The sequence below is a fragment of the Misgurnus anguillicaudatus genome, chromosome 19, assembly GCF_027580225.2.
Source record: "Misgurnus anguillicaudatus chromosome 19, ASM2758022v2, whole genome shotgun sequence".
Lineage (NCBI taxonomy): Eukaryota > Metazoa > Chordata > Actinopteri > Cypriniformes > Cobitidae > Misgurnus > Misgurnus anguillicaudatus.
Window position 1 is genome coordinate 8,367,768 of NC_073355.2, and position 20,500 is coordinate 8,388,267.

The following is a 20,500-nucleotide window of genomic DNA, read 5'->3' on the forward strand; positions in this document are numbered from 1 at the left end:
AAAAGTATCTTTTGACATTTGTATTTCATTTAAATAGAATAACAGAATTTTGTGGTACCCATGATTTTACAACAGTAGGCCCACTAATCTTCGTAAGGGAAAGAATTAAGGCTTGTTCAACTTCATGCGTCGCCGCAAGAATCGACAGCCGGATGACGTCAAAGTATCGCGAGAGCGATACGAAATATGATTTCTTGAATCATTCTCGCGGTACTTTGACGTCATCCGGTTGTTTGTTCTAGCGGCGCCGCATGAAGTCGAACACACCTTTTAGTTTCGGTTTCAGGTGTCACCGGATGTTATTATAAAAACAACACTTCCACTCGCTTTCATTTCATGTGTTTGGATCGATGCAAATTACAGGACGTATATCTGAGATCGAGGTATGTTAAATATATACAAGCTATAATGTATTAGTGTGTTCCAGTTGAAGAAATTACTTGAAATGGCGTCACTTGATTGCGAAAATCCAAATCGAAAGTACAAAGTCTCAGGCTCTGCATATTTGGAGAAAACGTATCTGTTAAGGAGGTTATATAAATATTGGTATGAGATCATTTATCTCAGCTATTTTATTTAAGTTGCTTTAAGTGTTTTTAAAATCAGCTTTTGAGGGTGGAAAAAAAACATAGACTATATCTAACATTTGTTTTGTGGGCTCATAGCCTACATAACAGCTGGAAAGTAATATATAACTAATAGTAATATGTAACAATAAACAAGTATTTGTAAATTTGAAACACGATTTATGTGATTGCACTTTTGTATAAGTTAAAACTGTAAGTATTTGTTAATAAACAGATATTTTGATGTAATTCTGCGTTTAAAATATGGTCGGATCATTTCATGGGTAATAGGGGCGGTTCCCTAGATGGGTTTAGATTAATCCAGGAACTTGGTTAAATTAGCACATTTAGGTAGTTTTTAAAAACACACCTTACAAAAAAATTAAACATGACGGGTGTGTATCTTGGACAAAGCAATGACACTGATATATTAATGTCGGTGCAAGATGTTTTTAAATGAAGACAGCTTAAACATGTCTTTTAGTCTGGGACTAGGATTATACCTGTCCGGGAAACCATTTTATAAGTAATAAACATAAACATGTTGAACATTAAAATAAAATATACATTTCTTTTGTGCCTCATATTTAATTGAGCGTCAAAAATACACAAAATTGTTGTAAGGGTATGTTTGTGTGTGCGTGTGTGTATATAAATCAGGGTATAGCTGAAAGCAGTAATGATGATTTTTAAAAAATGCAGCTCACTATGTTTTAGTCTGGGACTCATAGTAGAAATAAAAGTATAGGAAAATTTAAATGGCTGCCCATGTTTTATTCTTCTGCTCAATTTCAAACTTGTCTTTTTCTTTAATAGGGTAACATAATCAAAATCCTTCAGCTCCTTTTAAGATGGCAGGACCCGAAAGAAATATTAGGAGACGACTGAGCCTTGATAAACCACCTAATAGTGAGTTGATTGAGAAATCAGTACATTTGATGCATTACAGTTCATTAAAAAACAAATAATTAAGAATAATTTCATTTTACAGTGAGCTGTAATAACACATCAGCATTGAGGATGTTGGCGTTTGGCAGCCCAATTCTGAGTCAGATCTCACTGTCGCGCTCTCTTTTGAGGCCTGAGATCTTCAACAGAGATGATGTCCACATTTCAGCCACCAAGAAAAGTCAAGGGGTCGTGCTAGAGAGAAACGTAACTCTGGTCAACATGCCAAATCTTAAGGAGAATGATTTGCCAGAGCAGATACTTCATAAGGAGCTGAGGAAGGCTATTTGTTTCTCCTGCCCAGGCCCTCACGCTGTTCTCTTTGTTCTGGACCCATTTCATTTGACCCCTGAACTCATTGACATATTAAAACTTGTCATACACTACTTCGGAGAAAGCATTTTAAAGCACACATTGATTGTTTTATACCACGATAAAGATCTGAAAACCCTTTCCGTAGAGGAGGAGGTCAAGAGGGACAGGAACTTCAGAGACCTTGCTGATAAATGTGGGCAGAACTACATCTTCTTTAATGAGGAAAAAAACCAAACTGATGAAAGTCAAACACAAGCGTTGTTTTCCAAGATCGATGAGATGGTTTTGGAGCATGGAATTTTCTCGAACCCAGAATATAAGGATGCTGACAAAAGAATCAAGATAGAGGAGAAGTTCCTCAGGAAGTCAAAGGAGAAAGCGATCAACAGGAAGATGAATGCATTGGAGAATGAATATTCAGGAGAGGAGCTTGCCACTGAGAAAAACAAATATGAAAAAAGAGTAAATAAAGAGTGCAGGGAAATGGCAGAGCTGGTCGTTGCAGACAAACTTGGTTTTACGATCAGGCTTGTTGACTATGCTGCAGCAATAGGAAAGGGTGCGCTTACTGGTGCACTACTAGGATTTGCAATCGGACTCGGAGTTGATGGTATGGCCGTAGCAGCCGCTATTGGTGCTGGGCTTGGGGGAATACTTGGAGGTGCGGCGAATGCGGCGTGGAGCTACATGGCCAATTACTTTACAGAAGTTCGCAGAGAGACTACTTTGCATGAGTAAATAAATGGGACTGTGATTATATTTAATGCGTAGCCCGCCGGAGCAATATGACAAACATATGACTAAATAAGAGAAACAATTGAAACATTCATGTTGTGCTGTCTTTCCAAGCAAGATTGATTTCAATCTTTGACGTGGTCTTATCGGTCATTATTAAAAATATGACGGTTTTCCGTTATCGATTATTGCTGTATTTGCTGTATTTTTATTTTTTTATGCATTTTATGTAGCATCTCCATTTTGAAGTGCTCTATAAATGTTGATTTGATTTGATGTATACATTTTTGTCAATTTATATTTTTGTGCTATCAAACTTTGCAAACAATTGTTGTTTTAGAAATCTTTCTTGTTTTTATAAGCAGGTACAAATTTTAACAGAGATGCCAAAGTGGTAAAGTAATGTTTATTGACCTCTAGTGGGTTGGAAGTGAAATTGTACTGTGTACAGTCTTCTTGAATGTTTAAAATACTTCTGTTAATACATTTGCATTAATTAATTTAGCAAATACTTGTGATTAGTGACAAACAATTGTCAAATACAACAACAGTGATTCATGCTTAAGGCGATAATAACATGAGACATGCTGCAAGCAGAGGCAGACACTACTTGAATATTTTAAGTAACTTTTCCAAGTATCTGTGCTTTATCAGAGTGTTTGTCTTGGGAAAAAATGTACTTTACTAAAAAAATTTCACTACATTCTAAAGCATAGGATTATACTGTGTATTCCTTTTATATTAAAATTGATTTAATACCTAATTAATACCTAATTACATAAAAATTGTGTACTTTTACTTTTCTAGATGTACTTTTACTTTTCTAGATGTTTAATGTACTTAAATATTAAATATAAACCAAAAACTTGAAATTCTGAAATGAAGTGGAGTAAAAATTATAATAATATGCTTTTGGAGTGTATGTTTTCCAAAGAAAAACACTGATAAAATACGAATACTTAAAACTTTTTTTATGTAGAAAGTAAAAATACTTAAGTAGTGTTCGGCGCCTCTGGCTGCAAGGCAAAACTCAGAAATGATTTGGAAAACTACAAAACATGAACTAGATTTAAGATGTACTGTATGACTTTGAAACAATAAAAAAGAGAACACATATATTTCATTTCATATCTTTATTATATTATATATATTTATATTTATTAAAGCTTAATACTTTTAAAGGGGCCATATTATGAAAATGTGCCTTTTCCATGTTTAAGTGCTATAATTGGGTACCCAGTGCTTCTATCAACCTAGAAAATGTAAGAAAAAAACAACCCAGTAACTTAGTTTTGGTAAATCTTTCTCTGCAAGAATGAGAAAAAAATAAATCATAGAATTTTGGCTCCCCCTGTGATGTCAGAAGGGGATAATACCGCCACTTAGAGGGACAGTTCTCTTTGGAGTTAAGGTTCTGTCATCTTTTACTCACTCTCATGTTGGTACAAACCATAGATACACATAGATGTCGCTTTGACTACAGCAGGTCATTGGACCGAATGCGTCAACTAGAGCCGCCATCTTGAAACAGGGGGGCCCCGCATCAGCGTCATTGTAGGCAATGGTGTATCGGAAATAAAATCACCATAAATCCTCATTAATGCAATTTTCTTGGTTTTCTTTTGGTTCGTTTCAACAGTCAGACATGTTTTTAGCATTGAGTCCAGAAAAAAAAAAAAGTTTGGATATTATGAAAATCTACTTTTTCTAACTATAATGCATAGTGCTAGTAGGCCTAACATCCATACACAGCACAAAAGTCCGGCATCGTCTATAAATTTGAAGTACAGGCAGAGATAGCAGCTTTAGATACTTCCTATGACAAGACCCCTGTTCTAAGATGGCAGCGGTTTTGACGCATGCTTACTGTGGGTTTACACCAGGTGCGAGTTCAATGAGACGCGTCCTTATCTGGGGCGATGCGAATGACGCGATATGGGCGACACGTTTGCCGTGAAAACACTTGAGCAACTTGAGCAAAAAATTTGCATGACACGAAGTTAAATCCCGCAAGTAATCTAGAGCGAGCAACGTGATGCGATTGCACGCTTCGCGTTTGGTGTAAACCCATAGTCAGAACCCCAAGGCGACATGTGGTGTATCTATGGTTACAAACACGTATGAATTTTTTTTTTCTGATGAACACAAAATAATTTCTTTTGAGAAATGATGGTAAACACAAAGCAGATAGTGACCATTGACTTCCATAGTAGGAATAAAAAATATGATGGAATTTAATGGATACCGTCAACTGCGTGCTTGCCATCATTTGTCAGGGTGTCTTCTTTTGTGTTCATCAGAAAAAATGAAATTCGTGCAGGTTTAAAACGACATGGGGATGAGTGGGTGATGACAGAATTTTCATTTTAAAGTTAACTATCCCTTTAATCTGCACTATCCAACGACAGCACTGCCATTTATGGCAGAGGTCAGCTCATTTGCATTTTAAAGGACACACCCCAAAACAGCACATTTTTGCTCACCCCTACAAAGTGACAAATTTAACATGTTATAATAAATTATCTATATGATTTTTTGAGTTAGAACTTTACATATGTAGGTAATTTGGGAACACCAAAGATTTATTTTACATATTAAAAAAGTCTTGTGAAATGTCCCCTTTAATAAATATATATATTTGTTTGAATTTACTGTTATACCATAATAAAAACTATTTTGAAAGCAGTTAGTTGAATCTGTCTATTATAATGATTATATTATGTAACTATATTTACTACACCTCAGTGTTATTACTAAGGCAAGCATTGTCTGGCCCCTCCCCTATAGTTGAAAACACACCTTTGTTCTGCATGATTCACTTCAGTTTGAGGAAACTCACGGTAAGAGACACAGACAGCTCCCTTTACGCTCTCAAATACAGGTAAGATCCAACAATCATCAAATTACTTTATTTTAACTTATATTTTATCTTAAAAGACAAACAGTAGAGCAAACTCACAATCCAGCTTTTTAAACAAGATCTACGTGTGTCATACATTTTTTACTTTTACATACAGTAAATCTATAATAAAGTTCAATCTTGTAATTAAACTAATAGTTTTGTTGGATAGAAGCTAACTCTTGAAATAAATACTAGGTTAGGAAAGCGTTTGTTTAGTCAACCTGTTAATCAGTCCCGAAACCTACTAGATAAATATTTAGATTTGACCTAATGACGAAATGGGAATTCTGGTTTAGCTTGTTCTTCCTCATACCACAGTCTGCTCATGTTGAAAGAAAGTCTATGAAGAATTCCCATGTCATTGAATGGACAGGGAAAAAATACAAGTGTTGTAAATATTTACATAAGCACAATAGAGCAAGCTTAACATAATGGCAGATACTGTATTACAAAAGTCATACTAGGAGGTAATTTTTTTATTCTTTATCATTTTGTTTGTTACTCCTAAAAATAAAGGTGCTTCACAATGGCATATAAAAAACCATTTTTGGATGAATGGTTCCATAAAGAAGATCTGAACAACCTTTCTGTTGTCTTTTAGTGTGAATAGACAAATGACTTTAAAGTTACTGTGCAGGGAACATGATCTAACCATTTTACAAAACACAACCTGTCATTCATTGTGTGCCAAAGACATAAAACTCCCAATATATATGCGAGAGACCTTTTATTGCTTAATGCTGGATTGCATAACACCAGGCTTAACTGTGTTAAAGTGCATCAGCTGCTAAACTATGCTTGAAATGCCTCTTATGTGAGAAAAGAGCACTATACACTTTGTGTAATGAGTTATTTTATTGTGTTGTGATCAGGCAATGGAATCAACCATGAGCCTCCTCTCTGAGAAACCGTTCTTGTGTTCTCTGTGTGAGGAGATCTTCAGTAACCCCGTCACTACGCCCTGTGGACACAGCTTTTGTAAAATGTGCCTCCGTATGTACTGGAGCCGCAGCGGCACGGACGAGTGTCCCCTCTGCAGGCGGGACTTCGGCTCCAGGCCCCATCTCAGCGTAAACCGCATACTGGCGGACGTCACTGAAAACTACAGGAAAACACGACTGACTGCTAAATCAAAGTTCTTTAGTATGGATGAACTGCAAGATGAACCTGTGAGTACTAGTACAAGGTGCAGACTGTATAAAGGAATGTAATGATTTATAGTACAGTAAAGAATGAGTAAGACAACATTCCTGAAATTTGGCAGCCATTTTAACACCTTGTGATTTGTTTTTACGCGTATATCGATAACAGAAGAATGCAGGAGAGGTGGAACAAATGATCCAGGAGAGAGTGCTAAAAGTTGGGAAACTTCAGGATTCCTTAAAGCTCTTAAAGGTATGACTATAAAAAATAAAGCCAAACAATATAGTGTGACTAACTAAACTATACACCATTATTCATTGATAATCTCTCTGTCGTAGATTTCAAATCTATTTCTTGCGATCAATGATTTGCAAGTCATAAACTGTTTTTTTTTTACTTTAAAACTTCACTGTAAATGTGTAAATAACGGCAGCATTTTCTCCTGCAAAGTATTGTTTAGTTTACATTTTTTACTGTATTTAGAATTACAGTGTAAGTGCAGTTCATTCGGCTACTTTATTCTTGTAAATAGACAACACTGGTCAAAATTTTTGCAGTATATTACTGTATATTAGCAGTATATAAATTGTATTTGAATAATTTACAGAGAAAAACTTGTAACTGAGTTCCCATGTGCTGAATTATTACAGGAGTGCTGCCAAACACCCTTAAAACACTAATTTCTTTATCGTAATCTAAATGACAACTTAAAGGATTAGCCCATTTTCTCAAAAACAAAATCCAGATAATTTACTCACCACCATGTCATCCAAAATGTTGATGAGAAATTATGTTTTTTGAGGAAAACATGTCTAATTTTAATGGACTTTAATGGACCCCAACACTTAACAGTTTTAATGCAGTTTAAAATTGCAGTTTCAACGGAGTTTCAAAGGACCCTTAACGATCCCAACCGAGACATAAGGGTTTTATCTAGCGAAACGATTGTCATTTTTGGCAAGAAAAATAAAAATTAGGAAATTTTAAACCACAACTTCTCTTCTTCCTCCAGTCATGTGACGCGTCACCGTGACCTCACGTTATTGCGTAATGACATCGAAAGGTAACGTGTTGCATTTATGAAACGCACATTTGCGGGCCATTTTAAACAATAAACGGACACAACGACATTAATTAGTATCATTTGACATACAACAACGTCGGAACGGTCCTCTTTCTTTTTACACTTGTAAACACTGGGGCAGAGTTTCGCATACGTCATCCGTGACCGCTTGACGTGACGGCGTATTGCGTGGGGTCGCGCTGGCGCATCGCACGACCGGAGGAGGACGAGAAGTTGTGGTTTAAAAGTTCCTTTTTTTGTTTATGTTTATAACACCCTTATGCCTCGTTTGGGATCGATTGGAGTCCTTTGAAACTTTTTAACTGCATTAAAACTGTTAAGTGTTGGGATCCATTAAAGTCCATTAAAATTAGAAAAATCCTGTGATGTTGTCCTCAAAAAACATAATTTCTTCTTGACTGAACACAGAAAGACATCAACATTTTGGATGACATGGTGATGAGTAAATTATCCAGATTTAAAAAAAAAAATGGACTAATCCTTTAAGGCAATCAATGTATTTGTTTCTCAACACAGAAGTGTTCGTACTAAAACACTGCTGCTATTGATGAAAAAGAGATATGTCAAGTCTAAAGTGTAAAAGTGTATAAAGAAAACAGTAATCACCATAATGGTGACTTTAAATGAACATTTCAGTAAATGAATGTTTTACTGAAATGTTCATTTAAAGTCACCATTATGGTGATCAGTGTCACAAAAGGCTAAATCATCACTAAATGAATCACTGCATATTGTTTCCATGGGCCTGGCCAAGTGGCATTGCAAGTTTGTTTAAGCGCCTTATGGTTTGTCAAAAGCCCCTGATCTTTTGTTGATTGAAAATGTTTTAGTTCACAAATGTAATAAATTTTATCATTATTACTTATACCCCCGGTTTCATAGACAATGCATAAGTCTGAACATACACTAAGACTCATGTTTGAGCTTTCTCAACTGAAAATAACTTGCACTGACAGATCTTAAAATATGGCAGTGACATTGTATTGTCTCAAGCAGTGGCGGCCAGTGACTTCTTTTTTAAAGGGCGCATGATGCGAAGTTTGTCACAACATGTATGTAGTCCATCATGTGTGTGGTGCGTAATTTCAAAACATGTGATCTGTGTGTCGGGTTGTTCTATGGGCATCACGTGTCTTGTCAAAATGGGTGCGTGCTGCAGACGCATCTAAAGGGTTTATGATAAAAGAGATGCTCGCGTTTTATCATAAACGGTTTTGACGCATGTGCAGCAGGCACCCACCTTGACAAAACACGTGAAGCACCTGGCTCACATGACTCAACAAACACATATTTTAAAAACACAAGCAACACACATGATTTTGAATTTGCGCCCCTCGGAAGAGCAGTCACGAGCCGCCACTGGTCTCAGAGGTGAGTAAATCAATATAGTATGTGTATAGTGTTTGTTTAAGGTGTTTTTTTCCTCCACACAGAACTCGTGTCTCAAAGAGGTTCAGGAAAGTCACAAGGTGTTTTCCTCTCTGCTGAGCACCTTAGAGAAGAGCCATAAGCTGGTGATGGCCGCTGTCGAGCAGAAACAAAAACAGGCGGAGAAGAGGGTTGACAGACTTGTGAAAGAGCTGGAGAGAGAGATCCAAGAGCTGAATAATGGACACGCCAGTTCAGAGCTCTTAAATGACAAAGAGCGTCTTAAAAAGGTTTTATATACACCTTTGACTGGTCTAAGCTGTTCTTGTTATCAAAATAACTGCTGTTTTTCCTATCAATAGAAAGAGGAATGACTTTTCCGTTGCAATATGGCTCCTTTTTTATTGTACTGTTTGCTTTAAAACAAGTTTTGCACAGTAAAGAGTAACGTATGTATTTTCATCTCCAGAGTTTCAGTCATATACCCAAACCGATGAGAGACTGGTCTAAGGTCACACTTGAGACTGATCCTTGTGTGGGCTTCACCAGACAGGCTGTGGTTGACTTTGTGGATATAGTCATGCAGGAATCTAAAAGGCTTTCGAAAGCTGGTATGTATGATGTATTAGTTATTTATTAGCAATGTGATACAAGACTATAGGTTAAAGTTCGGCTGAAGAACATCGCTTTACTTGAGAACCTACAATATAGTCTAACAGTCCTAAACGCATTATTGCATTTTTATAAAACGCTTTGTTTCAGTCATTAATTCTTATTGGTCAAAGCTGTGTTTTATTTACAATAAACCACAGCTATGAACGCCCATATTAGAAAAAAATATTTCAAAATATAAAAAAAATGCTAAAAAATATATGTGCTGAAAGATATTTTGCAATATGTTTATTTTTCACCAATATATTTTTATATTTTATACTTTATACAAACTTTTATACTGTACTGTATGGCTTGTAAAATTAAAAATGTAGTTGTTGCATTTTGAAATATGTTATATACTTCAATGCTCTAAGCTATACAGGAACATGTGAAATGTTTGGTCAGCGGTAATTTTTTCCAGCAGAAAAAAAACTTTTGATTTTTACGTAATGAAAGTTGCAATGATGCATACTTTTTTTGCTTTAATGTTTGTATTGTGTGGGTTAACCATTTTATAAAAGCATTAAGGTACTCGAGGCTAGTGCTATAAGTCACGACTTAAAGGGTTACATTTGACGTCCATCAGCCATAACTTATTTACAACAGCCTTTCGCACCTTATTGCTTACATAAATTAGCTACATCATAAAAAGAATAAAAACACCCATATATTGAAATATTCTTGTGCTCGGTTCACACCAGACGCGTTTGAGGCATCAAAATTGCGTCTACCGCGTGTAGTTGGACGCTTGAACATTTTGAGTGTACTCGCTTCAAATTCTAGTCATCAACACATTCATGGGAGGGGCTTCTGCCACTTTGCTCGCTTCCTGTAATCACATCACTAGAGCAAACTCCTAATTGGTTAACCCGGCGCGCTTTTCCTCCAAAGTTCAAATTTTTTAACTTGCGCGTTTCCCGCGGCAACGCTCAATTCGCGCCAGTAACGCGAACTAGACGCATGAATGAGGCGAAATCATGTCTAATGCTACACCATGCTAAACGCCTCATTTGCGCCACGAGACCTCCAGAAGCGCGCCAACGCGTCTTTTCATTGACTTAACATTGAAATCACTTGCGCTTGACGCCTCTACCGTGGCTGGTGTGAACACAGCATTATAAATAAAATAAAATGAAACAAACTTAAATCATACATATTGTATTTTTCAGAACTGAAAAGACTGCAGAGATACTCAGGTATGGTTTCTAACATAAATATTTTTAATGAATGGCTTGTCCCAATGGGATGTGAAAGACTAACAGTTGACCTTCTCATTTCAGTTGATGTAACACTGAATCCTCGGACAGCCCATGCTTACCTCTACATCTCTGAAGACAGAAAGGAGGTCAGACACGCAAATAAACAGCAGGAAGTGTCAGAGAACCCCAAAAGATTTGACCGGGTGGCCAACGTCATGGCTAAGGAAGCTTTGAGTTATGGAAGACACCTGTGGGAGGTGGAGGTCGGAGATAAGACTGACTGGGACTTGGGCGTAGCAAGACAATCCGTTAACAGAAAAGGAAAATTCACCGTATGCCCATCCAATGGCTTCTGGATGCTTAGTTTAAAGAATGGGACGCAGTATGTTGCTAACACATTCCCTCCTACGCCCCTGTGCCTCATCCAGAAGCCCAGAACAGTGACGGTTTACCTGGCCTACGAGGAGGGCCGGGTCTCTTTCTTTTGTTCGGATACTGGGACTCACATCTTCACATTCAAAGATAGTTTCACAGATAAACTCCACCCCATCTTTAGCCCCGGACGACTGCACGGAGGAAAAAACACTGCTCCGCTCATTATCAGTAGCAACTGTTGTAGCATCTGAACCAATGTGTTTTTACGTTTCTTATTATTGCCAGGATGTAATTTATTTTTTATTACAAAATACTGTCTGAATTACCTTACTATGCAATATATAACTTATTTATTTATTATTATTACTATTACAATTCAAATGGTTACAATAATATGAAACTCTTTGTGAGTCCCAACACTGTAAAAAATACTTTGCTGTCTTAAAATAATTAACTCGGATTTTCAAATCATTTCAACTTACTATTATTTATTTTGAGTAGAGGTGAGTTGTTATAACTTACAAAATTAAGTTGACTTTTCTCAACTATATTGTTGTGACAACTCATCTCTGTTGACATGACTTCTGAGTTGATTTAACAAAAAATTTTGAGGCAGCAAAGTTTTTTTTACAGTGAATGTTTGCAGCCTACTGTATTTCTGTAATAAATAAAATATGAAGCAATAAAAAATTCAATTTTATCCAATGTGTCCAGCTGAACTTAAAGGTGCCAAAGATGGTAAAACTGTATTTATTTAGGCATAGATGAATTATAAGAGTTCTGTACATGGTAATGACATATCGCGTGAGCCTCAAATGCGATTGTTTCCTGTGAACCTTGTTCATGCAAAAGACCGCTGGAAACAGGCCAATCTCAACCTAACACCAACTGTGACGTTACAGTTGTGATGTACGCCCCCAAAATTGATTGATTTTGACTGCTGAGTTAGCGCTATATGCTAGTTAATGCTAACGTTTATGCTGAAGTTCTACTATTGACGTGACAGTTTTGCAGCTTCATACTAAAAAAACACAAAATTACCACGTAGCAACGTCTATTAACAATCTCCAAACAATTGATAATTCCTCAAATTCTGTATCTTTGTCTGATACAGGCTCAATCTCTTTGCACAGACACAGAGCTACTAAAAGGAGCGGTTCTGTGAAACAGCCAATCAGAGCAAAGCTCAACATTATTATTCATGACCCTTTCAAAATAAGGTAATAATAGACCATTCTATTCTAAAGGCAAATCCTAGGGTTGTAAATGGACATGTAAAACCATCTCTGGATAATTTTTGCACTTAAAGGTCACGTTCTGATCCCATTTTTAAACCCTAGTTAGTGTGTAATATTGCTATAATAGCATAAATAATACCTGTAAAATAATAAAGCTTAACGTTCACTGCCAGACGATTTATTTTCTTTGACAGAATTCGCCTTTGAAGGCCTACAGCAGGACTATAGCCCTCTACTTCCTGCTTTAATGACGTCAGTAAAACAATTTTTTGACTAAACTCCGCCCACAGAAATATGTCAGTTGCCAGCTAAGCTAACGGCAAGCTAAGCTGCTATCAAATCACACACTAAACAAACTACACAATCAGAACTCGATACGTATTTCTGGAGGAGGGACTTCGTAGGACAAGGAAGACATCAGCCTGTTGAAAACAGCGCTATAGAAATTAGGAAATTGTGTGAAAAATACTGTATTTTTTTACACGTGAAACATGATCAAATGTTATATCGCGCACTGTAAACACAATCAAAGCTTCAAAAACACAAAAAGCACGGGACCTTTAATAAAGCCACATACCTTCTAGATAACAGAGAACAATTTATTTCAATGCATTCTTTGGCAATGCTTACATGGTTGTAAAAGCCTAAATGCAACTCAATTACATTTATTCCAGCTTGTCATTTATGTTTTATATACACATATTCCATCATCACTGAGGCATGAAAGTAATACTCCAACATTTTCTGTGAAACTGTGAAAGTAAAATAAATGATAGGAAGTAACTATAGAGTTTACATCAAGGAACGAAAAGGCCAAAGATGAAAAAGAGGCACTAAACCGATGGGCTGGGCTGGTGATGGAGGAGCTTGAGGGCGAGAGAACAGCGAGTTATTGTGTTGGTACACCAGGCACTGGGAGACACATTCAGAAACATTAACGCATTCACGTACTGACACGATCGCACACATAAACGCATGTTTCTGCCCACCGCTGCACAGAGCTGAGCTGCCACCCCACTCCACTCCTGTCCTTGACTCTGAAACTCACAGCCCAAGTCCATCCATCATAACTGAGCCTCTCCAGTAGCTTTTACCTACATCACAGGCTTAAGGGCATTTTAGGTCGAACGCTGTGAAGGTACCTGATGAAGAAGAGGATTAGCTGATCTTTGACTGAAGAAGAACTTCAGAAACATCCGTCAGGTAACACATTTTAGTCATTTATCATGAAAGTAAAGAATGAGTAAAGAACTTACAATATGATATTGATAGTATTATAAAAATGGCAAGTGATCCATGAGTATTGCAGTGGGCTTATTATTGAAAGTAAACACTTGTGAAACAATCTTGAAGCAGCATTCAGAATAAAAAACAAACAGACCCAAGTCTGCTTGCCCCACTCTGAGATTCAAAGAAAGCTTCTTGTGTTATAGAGGCTTCTCATGTTTTTCTGAGATAATCCCCTCACCCCATCAGGCATAGCTTGACACCCACAGCCACAGAGGAAAAAAGAACTCATTCTGTATTTATTAATGGATAACAATGCCTAAAAATTTATAATAAAAATATTTTAGTGTAAAACACATGCAAATTCCATTGATCGCATTTGTGGTGTCATGTTGATTACAAAAATGATTCAAATAACAATAACATTAAAATACACACTGATTCAAAAGTCACAGGGCTTAAACATGAATGCTTAAACCAAAAAAGTTGGGATAGAATAAACGTTAAAGGATATACAGTGTAATGTCTGTATTCCTGCTAACTTTTGCATGTTATGTACAAGTATACCAAAACAAAAAAGGATAGTTTATATTCACTCAGGAATATGGTCATAACTTAAAGCCAAACATTTATCACAGTGATTTGGACAACTTCACAGATTAGGTTTCATTAAATTCTTGATTTAAAGGAATATTTCACTTTCGTAAAAAATCCCAATAGTTTGCTCACCCTCATGTCATCCAAGATGTTTATGTCTTTCTTTGTTCAGTCAAGAAGAAAAAATATTATTATTTTTTTTGTTGTTGAGGAAAACATTCCAGGATTTTTCTCCACATTGTGGACTTTACTAGACCTAGTTTCTAGTAGTTTTAATGCAGCTTCAATGGGCTCTAAAAGATCCCAACCGAGGCAAATCTAGCAGCGATCATCACTTTCACAAAAAAATAACTTTTAAACCACAACTTCTTATCTTGCACGAGCCGTGTGACGCGCCAGCGCGACCTTTCATAATCACTTCGAAAGGTCATGCGTTACATATGTGAAATCATATGTGGACCATTTTAAACAATAAACCAACACAAAGACATTAATTAGTATCATTTCACATACAACAACGTCAGAACGGTACTCTTTCTCCACACTTGTAAACACTGGAGCGATAGTTTCACATGCGTCATGCGTGACCTTTCGATGTGATTATGTAATACGTAAGGACGTGCTGGCGCATCACACGGCTAGTGCAAGACTTGATCGTTTAAAGGCACTTCTTTTTGTTGCGAAAATGGTGATCGTTTCGCTAGATTATGCCATGGTTGCGATTGTTATATATGTAATACAAATGATTTCTTATTCAAATTTGGCGACATTTACAGTACATTAAAACATTGGGATGGGTGAAGAAAAGTAGCTGATGCACCATTGCAAATACAGTTTAGAACAAACAACAACACAACAAAGAACAGGAATCAACTATTATGGTAACGAACATGCTCCACAGCTTTCTGTTCTTGGAAGAAGTATTAAAGAAGAAAAACGATAGTGTGTGTGCAAATGCTGTCTATTTCCTTTGTATAATTTTTTCTAGTGGAGTGTCCTGTCTAAATATTTTCATGGGCATGTGCTGTTGTACGCTGACTGTACGCGCACTGTCTGTGTGGTCTCAAATTTTGGGCTGCACGCGGACGGTCCACGCGGACGCGCATACGTGGACGTCCCTAGTATACTTTCGACTGTTAAGGTCCACTAAAGTCCACTATATGAAGAAAAATCCTGGAACTTAATTTATTTTCGACTGAACAAAGATAAATATCTTGGATGACATGGGGGTAAGTAAATTATGGGGAATATTCCTTTAATGATATAATAATTGATTTATTGATTTGTATTTTATTACTTTAACAAAAATACAAGCTTGTCAAAATACAATTTGCATTTCTTTTACTGTTACTCTATATGTAATATGGTATTTACTATTATGGTATTACCCCTTGATTTCCTCACCCTCATGTCATCCGAGATACATATATCCATCATCTTTCAGACGAACACAATTTGAGTTATTTTAGTAAATGACCTGGCTCTTCCGAGCTTTATAACGGTAGACAACAGAGTTCACAACCTTCAAGCCCAAAAAAGTGCTTCCATCAAGTAATCCTCACAGGAGATTAATAAAGGCCTTCTGAGGGTAATCGGTGTGATTTTGTAAGAAAAGTATCCATATCCGAAAAATATCCATATTTAAAACTTTATAAACTAGCTTCAGTAGTGGCCAATGCACATTCCCCAGAGAGTTTCAGCATAGACGTAGTGTACGATGCGTAGTGACGAATGCGGAGACACAGAGGAGAGACGAAAACAATGCCAGTCATAAATAAGAAGTTTAAACCAAGGATTTAAAAAAAAATAGTGGAAGATTTCGATAAAAGACAAGAAGATATTGAGTTATCCCTATCTAAAACAATTCATAGCGCATATTGTGAGTCTACTCTCACCGGATCTTAAAGGGATAGTTCACCCAAAAATGAAAATAATGTCATTAATGACTCACCCTTATGCCGTTCCAAACTCGTAAGACGTCTGTTCGTTTTATTTTTAGTCCAAGAGCTTGTTGACCCTTCATTGAAAACCTACGTACGGTATACTGTCCATGTCCGAAAAGGGAATAAAAACATCATCAAAGTAGTCCATGTGACATCAGTGGGTCAGTTAGAATGATGTGTTGAAGCATCGAAAATACATTTTGGTCCGAAAATAACAACTTATTCAGCATCTCTTATCTTTCGTATCTGTTGTGAAGCGCATGCGCGAGACTAAAGTACCCCCGCAAAATTTTTAACAGCGCCTCAGTTCTGCGTGGACTGCGGGGGCTGTGGTTGGTCCACTAGAACCCCTCCCGTCAGGTAAAAAAACAGTGTCATAGGTATTTCAGTGACAATATCAGTGACTGCAGTGACGCAGATAACGTACAACGCGGCCGACGTGTTATCTGGTGCACCCCAGCTGGGTTTTATTTTGTGTTTTTTTGTGCCCGAGCTTTGTTTACAGTCTGAGGGAGTTGTACGCTGTAAGTTTGAAAAAAAACTTTGCAAACATATCTGAGGATAACACGTCATCCGCGTCACTGATATTGTCACTGAAATACCTATGACACTGACGGGAGTGGTTCAAGTGGACCATTCACAGCCCTTGCAGTCCACATAGAACTGAGGAGCTGTTATAAATTTTGCGAGGTGCACGTCAAGGTACAGATAATATACGGGTAGCTACGGCGTAGACCTTACGCACGACTATATGTTATATACTATTTTAAATATTTAAAAATGTTTATATTTTTCTGACAAAATCACATTGATTACCCTCAGAAGACCTTTATTAACCCCCTGGATTACTTATGTGAAGGATGAATGCACTTTCTTGGGCTTGATAGTCATGGACCCAGTTTTCTACCATTACAAAGCTCGGAAGAGCCATGACAGTTTTTAAAAAGACTCAAATTGTGTTTGTCTGAAAGATGATTTGTCCGGATCACAAGATGTTCAAAACATTATGAATATGACATGATTTTATTTTTTCTTTCCTGTAGGTCCACTTGTTTGTTTCCTTTTTGTGGATTCCAGCTGCGAAAAAAACCTTAGAGGATTTGGGCTTTTAAGGCTTCTGCTGACATTTAGGTTTATCTGAGGTTTCTATCCATACTCTCTTTTGGACATTTTGTGGTGATTGTTCTTGGATTCAGCATGGCAACAACCGGCATGCAACTGCTAGGCTTGGTCTTGTCCATCATCGGCTGGGTTTGCAGCTTCCTAGCGTGCACCCTGCCCATGTGGAGGGTCACCGCTTTTATCGGGAACAACATTGTGACGGCTCAGATCACGTGGGAGGGCCTGTGGATGAATTGTATCTGGCAGAGCACAGGGGAAATACAGTGCAAGGTGTATGACAGCTTACTGGCTCTCCCCAGTGACATGAAAGCCGCCCGGGGTCTCATTGTCCTCTCCTTGCTCATCTGCACCCTGGCACTTACACTTGCGGTTCTGGGTGTCAAGTGTACAGAGTGCGTGGGTCACCAAAGCCCCAAGGCACGCTTGGCCCGAGTGTCGGGTGTGCTCTTCTTCATCGCCGGGTTCCTCATCCTCGTACCCGTCTGCTGGACCGCCCATTCAATCATCAGGGACTTCTATGACCCGTACGTGGCGGCCCCTCACAAGCGCGAGCTCGGCCCTGCTCTCTACCTGGGGTGGGGAGGTTCGGCTTTGCTGTTGATCGGTGGATCGTTGCTCTACGCAGGGTCAAATCCCCCCGGGATTCCTTCCTCTCCGACATTTAGCAGCGACGAGAGCAGCCCTCGCAGAGCCGGTGGGGCTACCCAGGTCAAGGGTTACGTTTAATGGGCAACAGCGGCACCACGGCACTCCCCGGAAGTCTTCTCTGCTAGTGTTTCCTATTGTGATAGATTCAAGTTAATATTATGGTGCATTTGTGTCGGGTCAGGATTACTGTAAAGTTTTCGGTACAAAGCTTTGAATTTAGTATAAATTGAACAGCTACAGATAGTTCAGATATAATTCTGTTGAATATAGACTTTTATTATAGGCATTGTTACCTTGTGTTTGCTCTAAATTCTTAAGCATCGTATTGGAACATACATAGATGAATAAATTAACTGTTGAGGTACCTAAATATCTTTGCTGTCAGCAAAACTGCACATAGATATATTTTGGCATTAAATAAATAATAAGTCAAAGCTCTGAATTTATGAGTTCTCATCTCAGGATTATTACAGTAATATCAGGACGTGGATACTGCATTAATCTATTTGGTATTATTCAAAATAGTTATGTGTTTGTGTGATGGAGGTACAGTAGAGAATAGAAATGTGAAATCAATTTTTCTTTTCACCTCTAATGTCCACTTATAAGTCTTGTCTTTATCTATGTTTGCCCATTATGTTAAAATAATAATAAAACCTTAAATCCTTTAAAGTCATATCTGTGTCATTTCTTTTGATATACTGTATCTCTGTTCTTAAAAATATACAACTAATGATTGCTTTTTAGAATCTGACATTAGGCTATGCGTTACTGCACTGCTGTGCCTTAAAGGGCCGCTAGGTGTTTTCAGCAATATAAAAATAGTCTCAGGTATCCCCAGTATGTGTCTGTAAAGTTTCAGCTCAAAATACATCACAGATCTTTTATTATGTTGAACATGGCCATTTCTTTAAATGCAAAGAAAGCTTCTGTTCCCCTCCCCGTATGCAAAGTAGGGGTTAGAGCGGATACACATGTGCTTCGGACAAAACATGTGTCTCTGGCAGAAGGTTGGAATACGCGCTCATAATGCAGAGTCTGTGAGCGGTTATGGTTAAGGCGGCGTAATCAATGTGACATCACATTGATAGTAGATCCCCAACAGCCTGTTTTGTGTTGCGGTTTAAAGGAGATTACACAAAGAAGAATAGATGGATTTGTATAATAATAGGATTTTTTTCTGCACACACACATTTTAGCTAGAAACGCATTTAAAAGGGCATTTTATAGGTCAGGGGTAGTTCAGCATGGCGCTAGCAATACCAGACTCATGGGTTTAATTCCAGAGAATGCTTAAATCATTACCTTGATTTCATTGCAAGAATTTTGGCAGAAGTTTGGAAAAAATATGGCAGATCTGCCATGTGAGCGGTTATGGTTAAGGTGTAATCAATGTGACATCACATTGATAGGGGATCCCCACAGCCTGATTTGTGTTGCTGTTTAAAGGAGATTACACAAAGAAGAATAGATCGAATTGTATAATGTATAATAACAGGATATATATAAATAAATAAATAAAGGATATATATATATATATATATAAAGGATATGTATATGTATGTATATATATATATATAATGAATGTTTTAAATATATAACAGTGGTTTCAAATTGAGGCCCTGAGATTATCATAAATTCTGTGTAATTAAACCTTAGAAAAATTATACATTTTCTTGGGGGGTGGGTCACGAAGGCTTGAACTGTATACAAGGGGGGCCGCACGCTGAAAACGTTTGAGAACCAGTGATATATAAAAAGGTGAAATTTGAGTAATATCAACAGATTAAAGCACTTTATTTTCCTCCTAATTGTAAACTGATATACAGATTTTTGTTATCTGATAATACATACATTCTTATATAAACAGGTTGATAAATAACAAACAATAATATAAACAGCTTATGTTTGTCTTTATAAAGGCCTTAAAATAAAAGGCATTATAATAAAAGGTATGTTAAAAATATAATGATCAGAATATATCTATTCTGTACATGACCAACTGTGAGATGTCAAGTGTAAACAGTCCATGATGAAACCACCATACATGGTTTTCTTGACTCTCTACGCATCTCTGATTGTGGTTATAGGGGTCTGTTTCTAGTACAATACTACTGTATGGCTAGCACAATACCACCAGCACAATAGACTGCATTGTTTACTGAGCCAGGTACCGACTCATGTATGACCTAATACTAGGCTACTAGAGAAAATCAAGGGCTGTAAAACAGAAAGTTGTTATTGTTGTCTTGACTAGTGTGTGGTATAAGGGATAAAGAAACCTATTTCTGGTTGACACAAACACATATTTTTGCCTAGACCAGTGGTTCCCAGCCTTTTTCAATGCCCCCACGTACCTATAGCTATGAGTTTTATAAAGCATTATAAATTCTAAGCTTAATGGTGCATAAGCTGTGTGTGTGTATGATCTTAAAC

The 20,500-nt window shown here is 37.3% G+C and overlaps 3 protein-coding genes across 3 annotated transcripts; all 3 read left to right on the forward strand.

Moving 5' to 3' along the window:
* Nucleotides 1–248: 248 nt before the first annotated feature.
* On the forward strand, nt 249–3,687 carry LOC129429328 (GTPase IMAP family member 7). Its single transcript, XM_055185919.2, has 3 exons — nt 249–383; nt 1,383–1,475; nt 1,558–3,687. Exons 2-3 carry the CDS (start codon nt 1,418–1,420, stop codon nt 2,565–2,567), a joined length of 1,068 nt encoding a protein of 355 aa, XP_055041894.2. The 5' UTR covers nt 249–383; nt 1,383–1,417; the 3' UTR covers nt 2,568–3,687.
* A 1,658-nt stretch (nt 3,688–5,345) lies between these two features.
* btr02 (bloodthirsty-related gene family, member 2) lies at nt 5,346–11,944 on the forward strand. The gene is made up of 7 exons (XM_055185849.2): nt 5,346–5,445; nt 6,339–6,635; nt 6,778–6,861; nt 9,127–9,351; nt 9,531–9,672; nt 10,885–10,911; nt 10,996–11,944. Exons 2-7 carry the CDS (start codon nt 6,342–6,344, stop codon nt 11,538–11,540), a joined length of 1,317 nt encoding a protein of 438 aa, XP_055041824.2. The 5' UTR covers nt 5,346–5,445; nt 6,339–6,341; the 3' UTR covers nt 11,541–11,944.
* A 1,529-nt stretch (nt 11,945–13,473) lies between these two features.
* Nucleotides 13,474–18,740, forward strand: cldnk (claudin k). The gene is made up of 2 exons (XM_055185981.2): nt 13,474–13,730; nt 17,338–18,740. Exon 2 carries the CDS (start codon nt 17,492–17,494, stop codon nt 18,140–18,142), a length of 651 nt encoding a protein of 216 aa, XP_055041956.1. The 5' UTR covers nt 13,474–13,730; nt 17,338–17,491; the 3' UTR covers nt 18,143–18,740.
* The last annotated feature ends 1,760 nt before the right edge of the window (nt 18,741–20,500 follow it).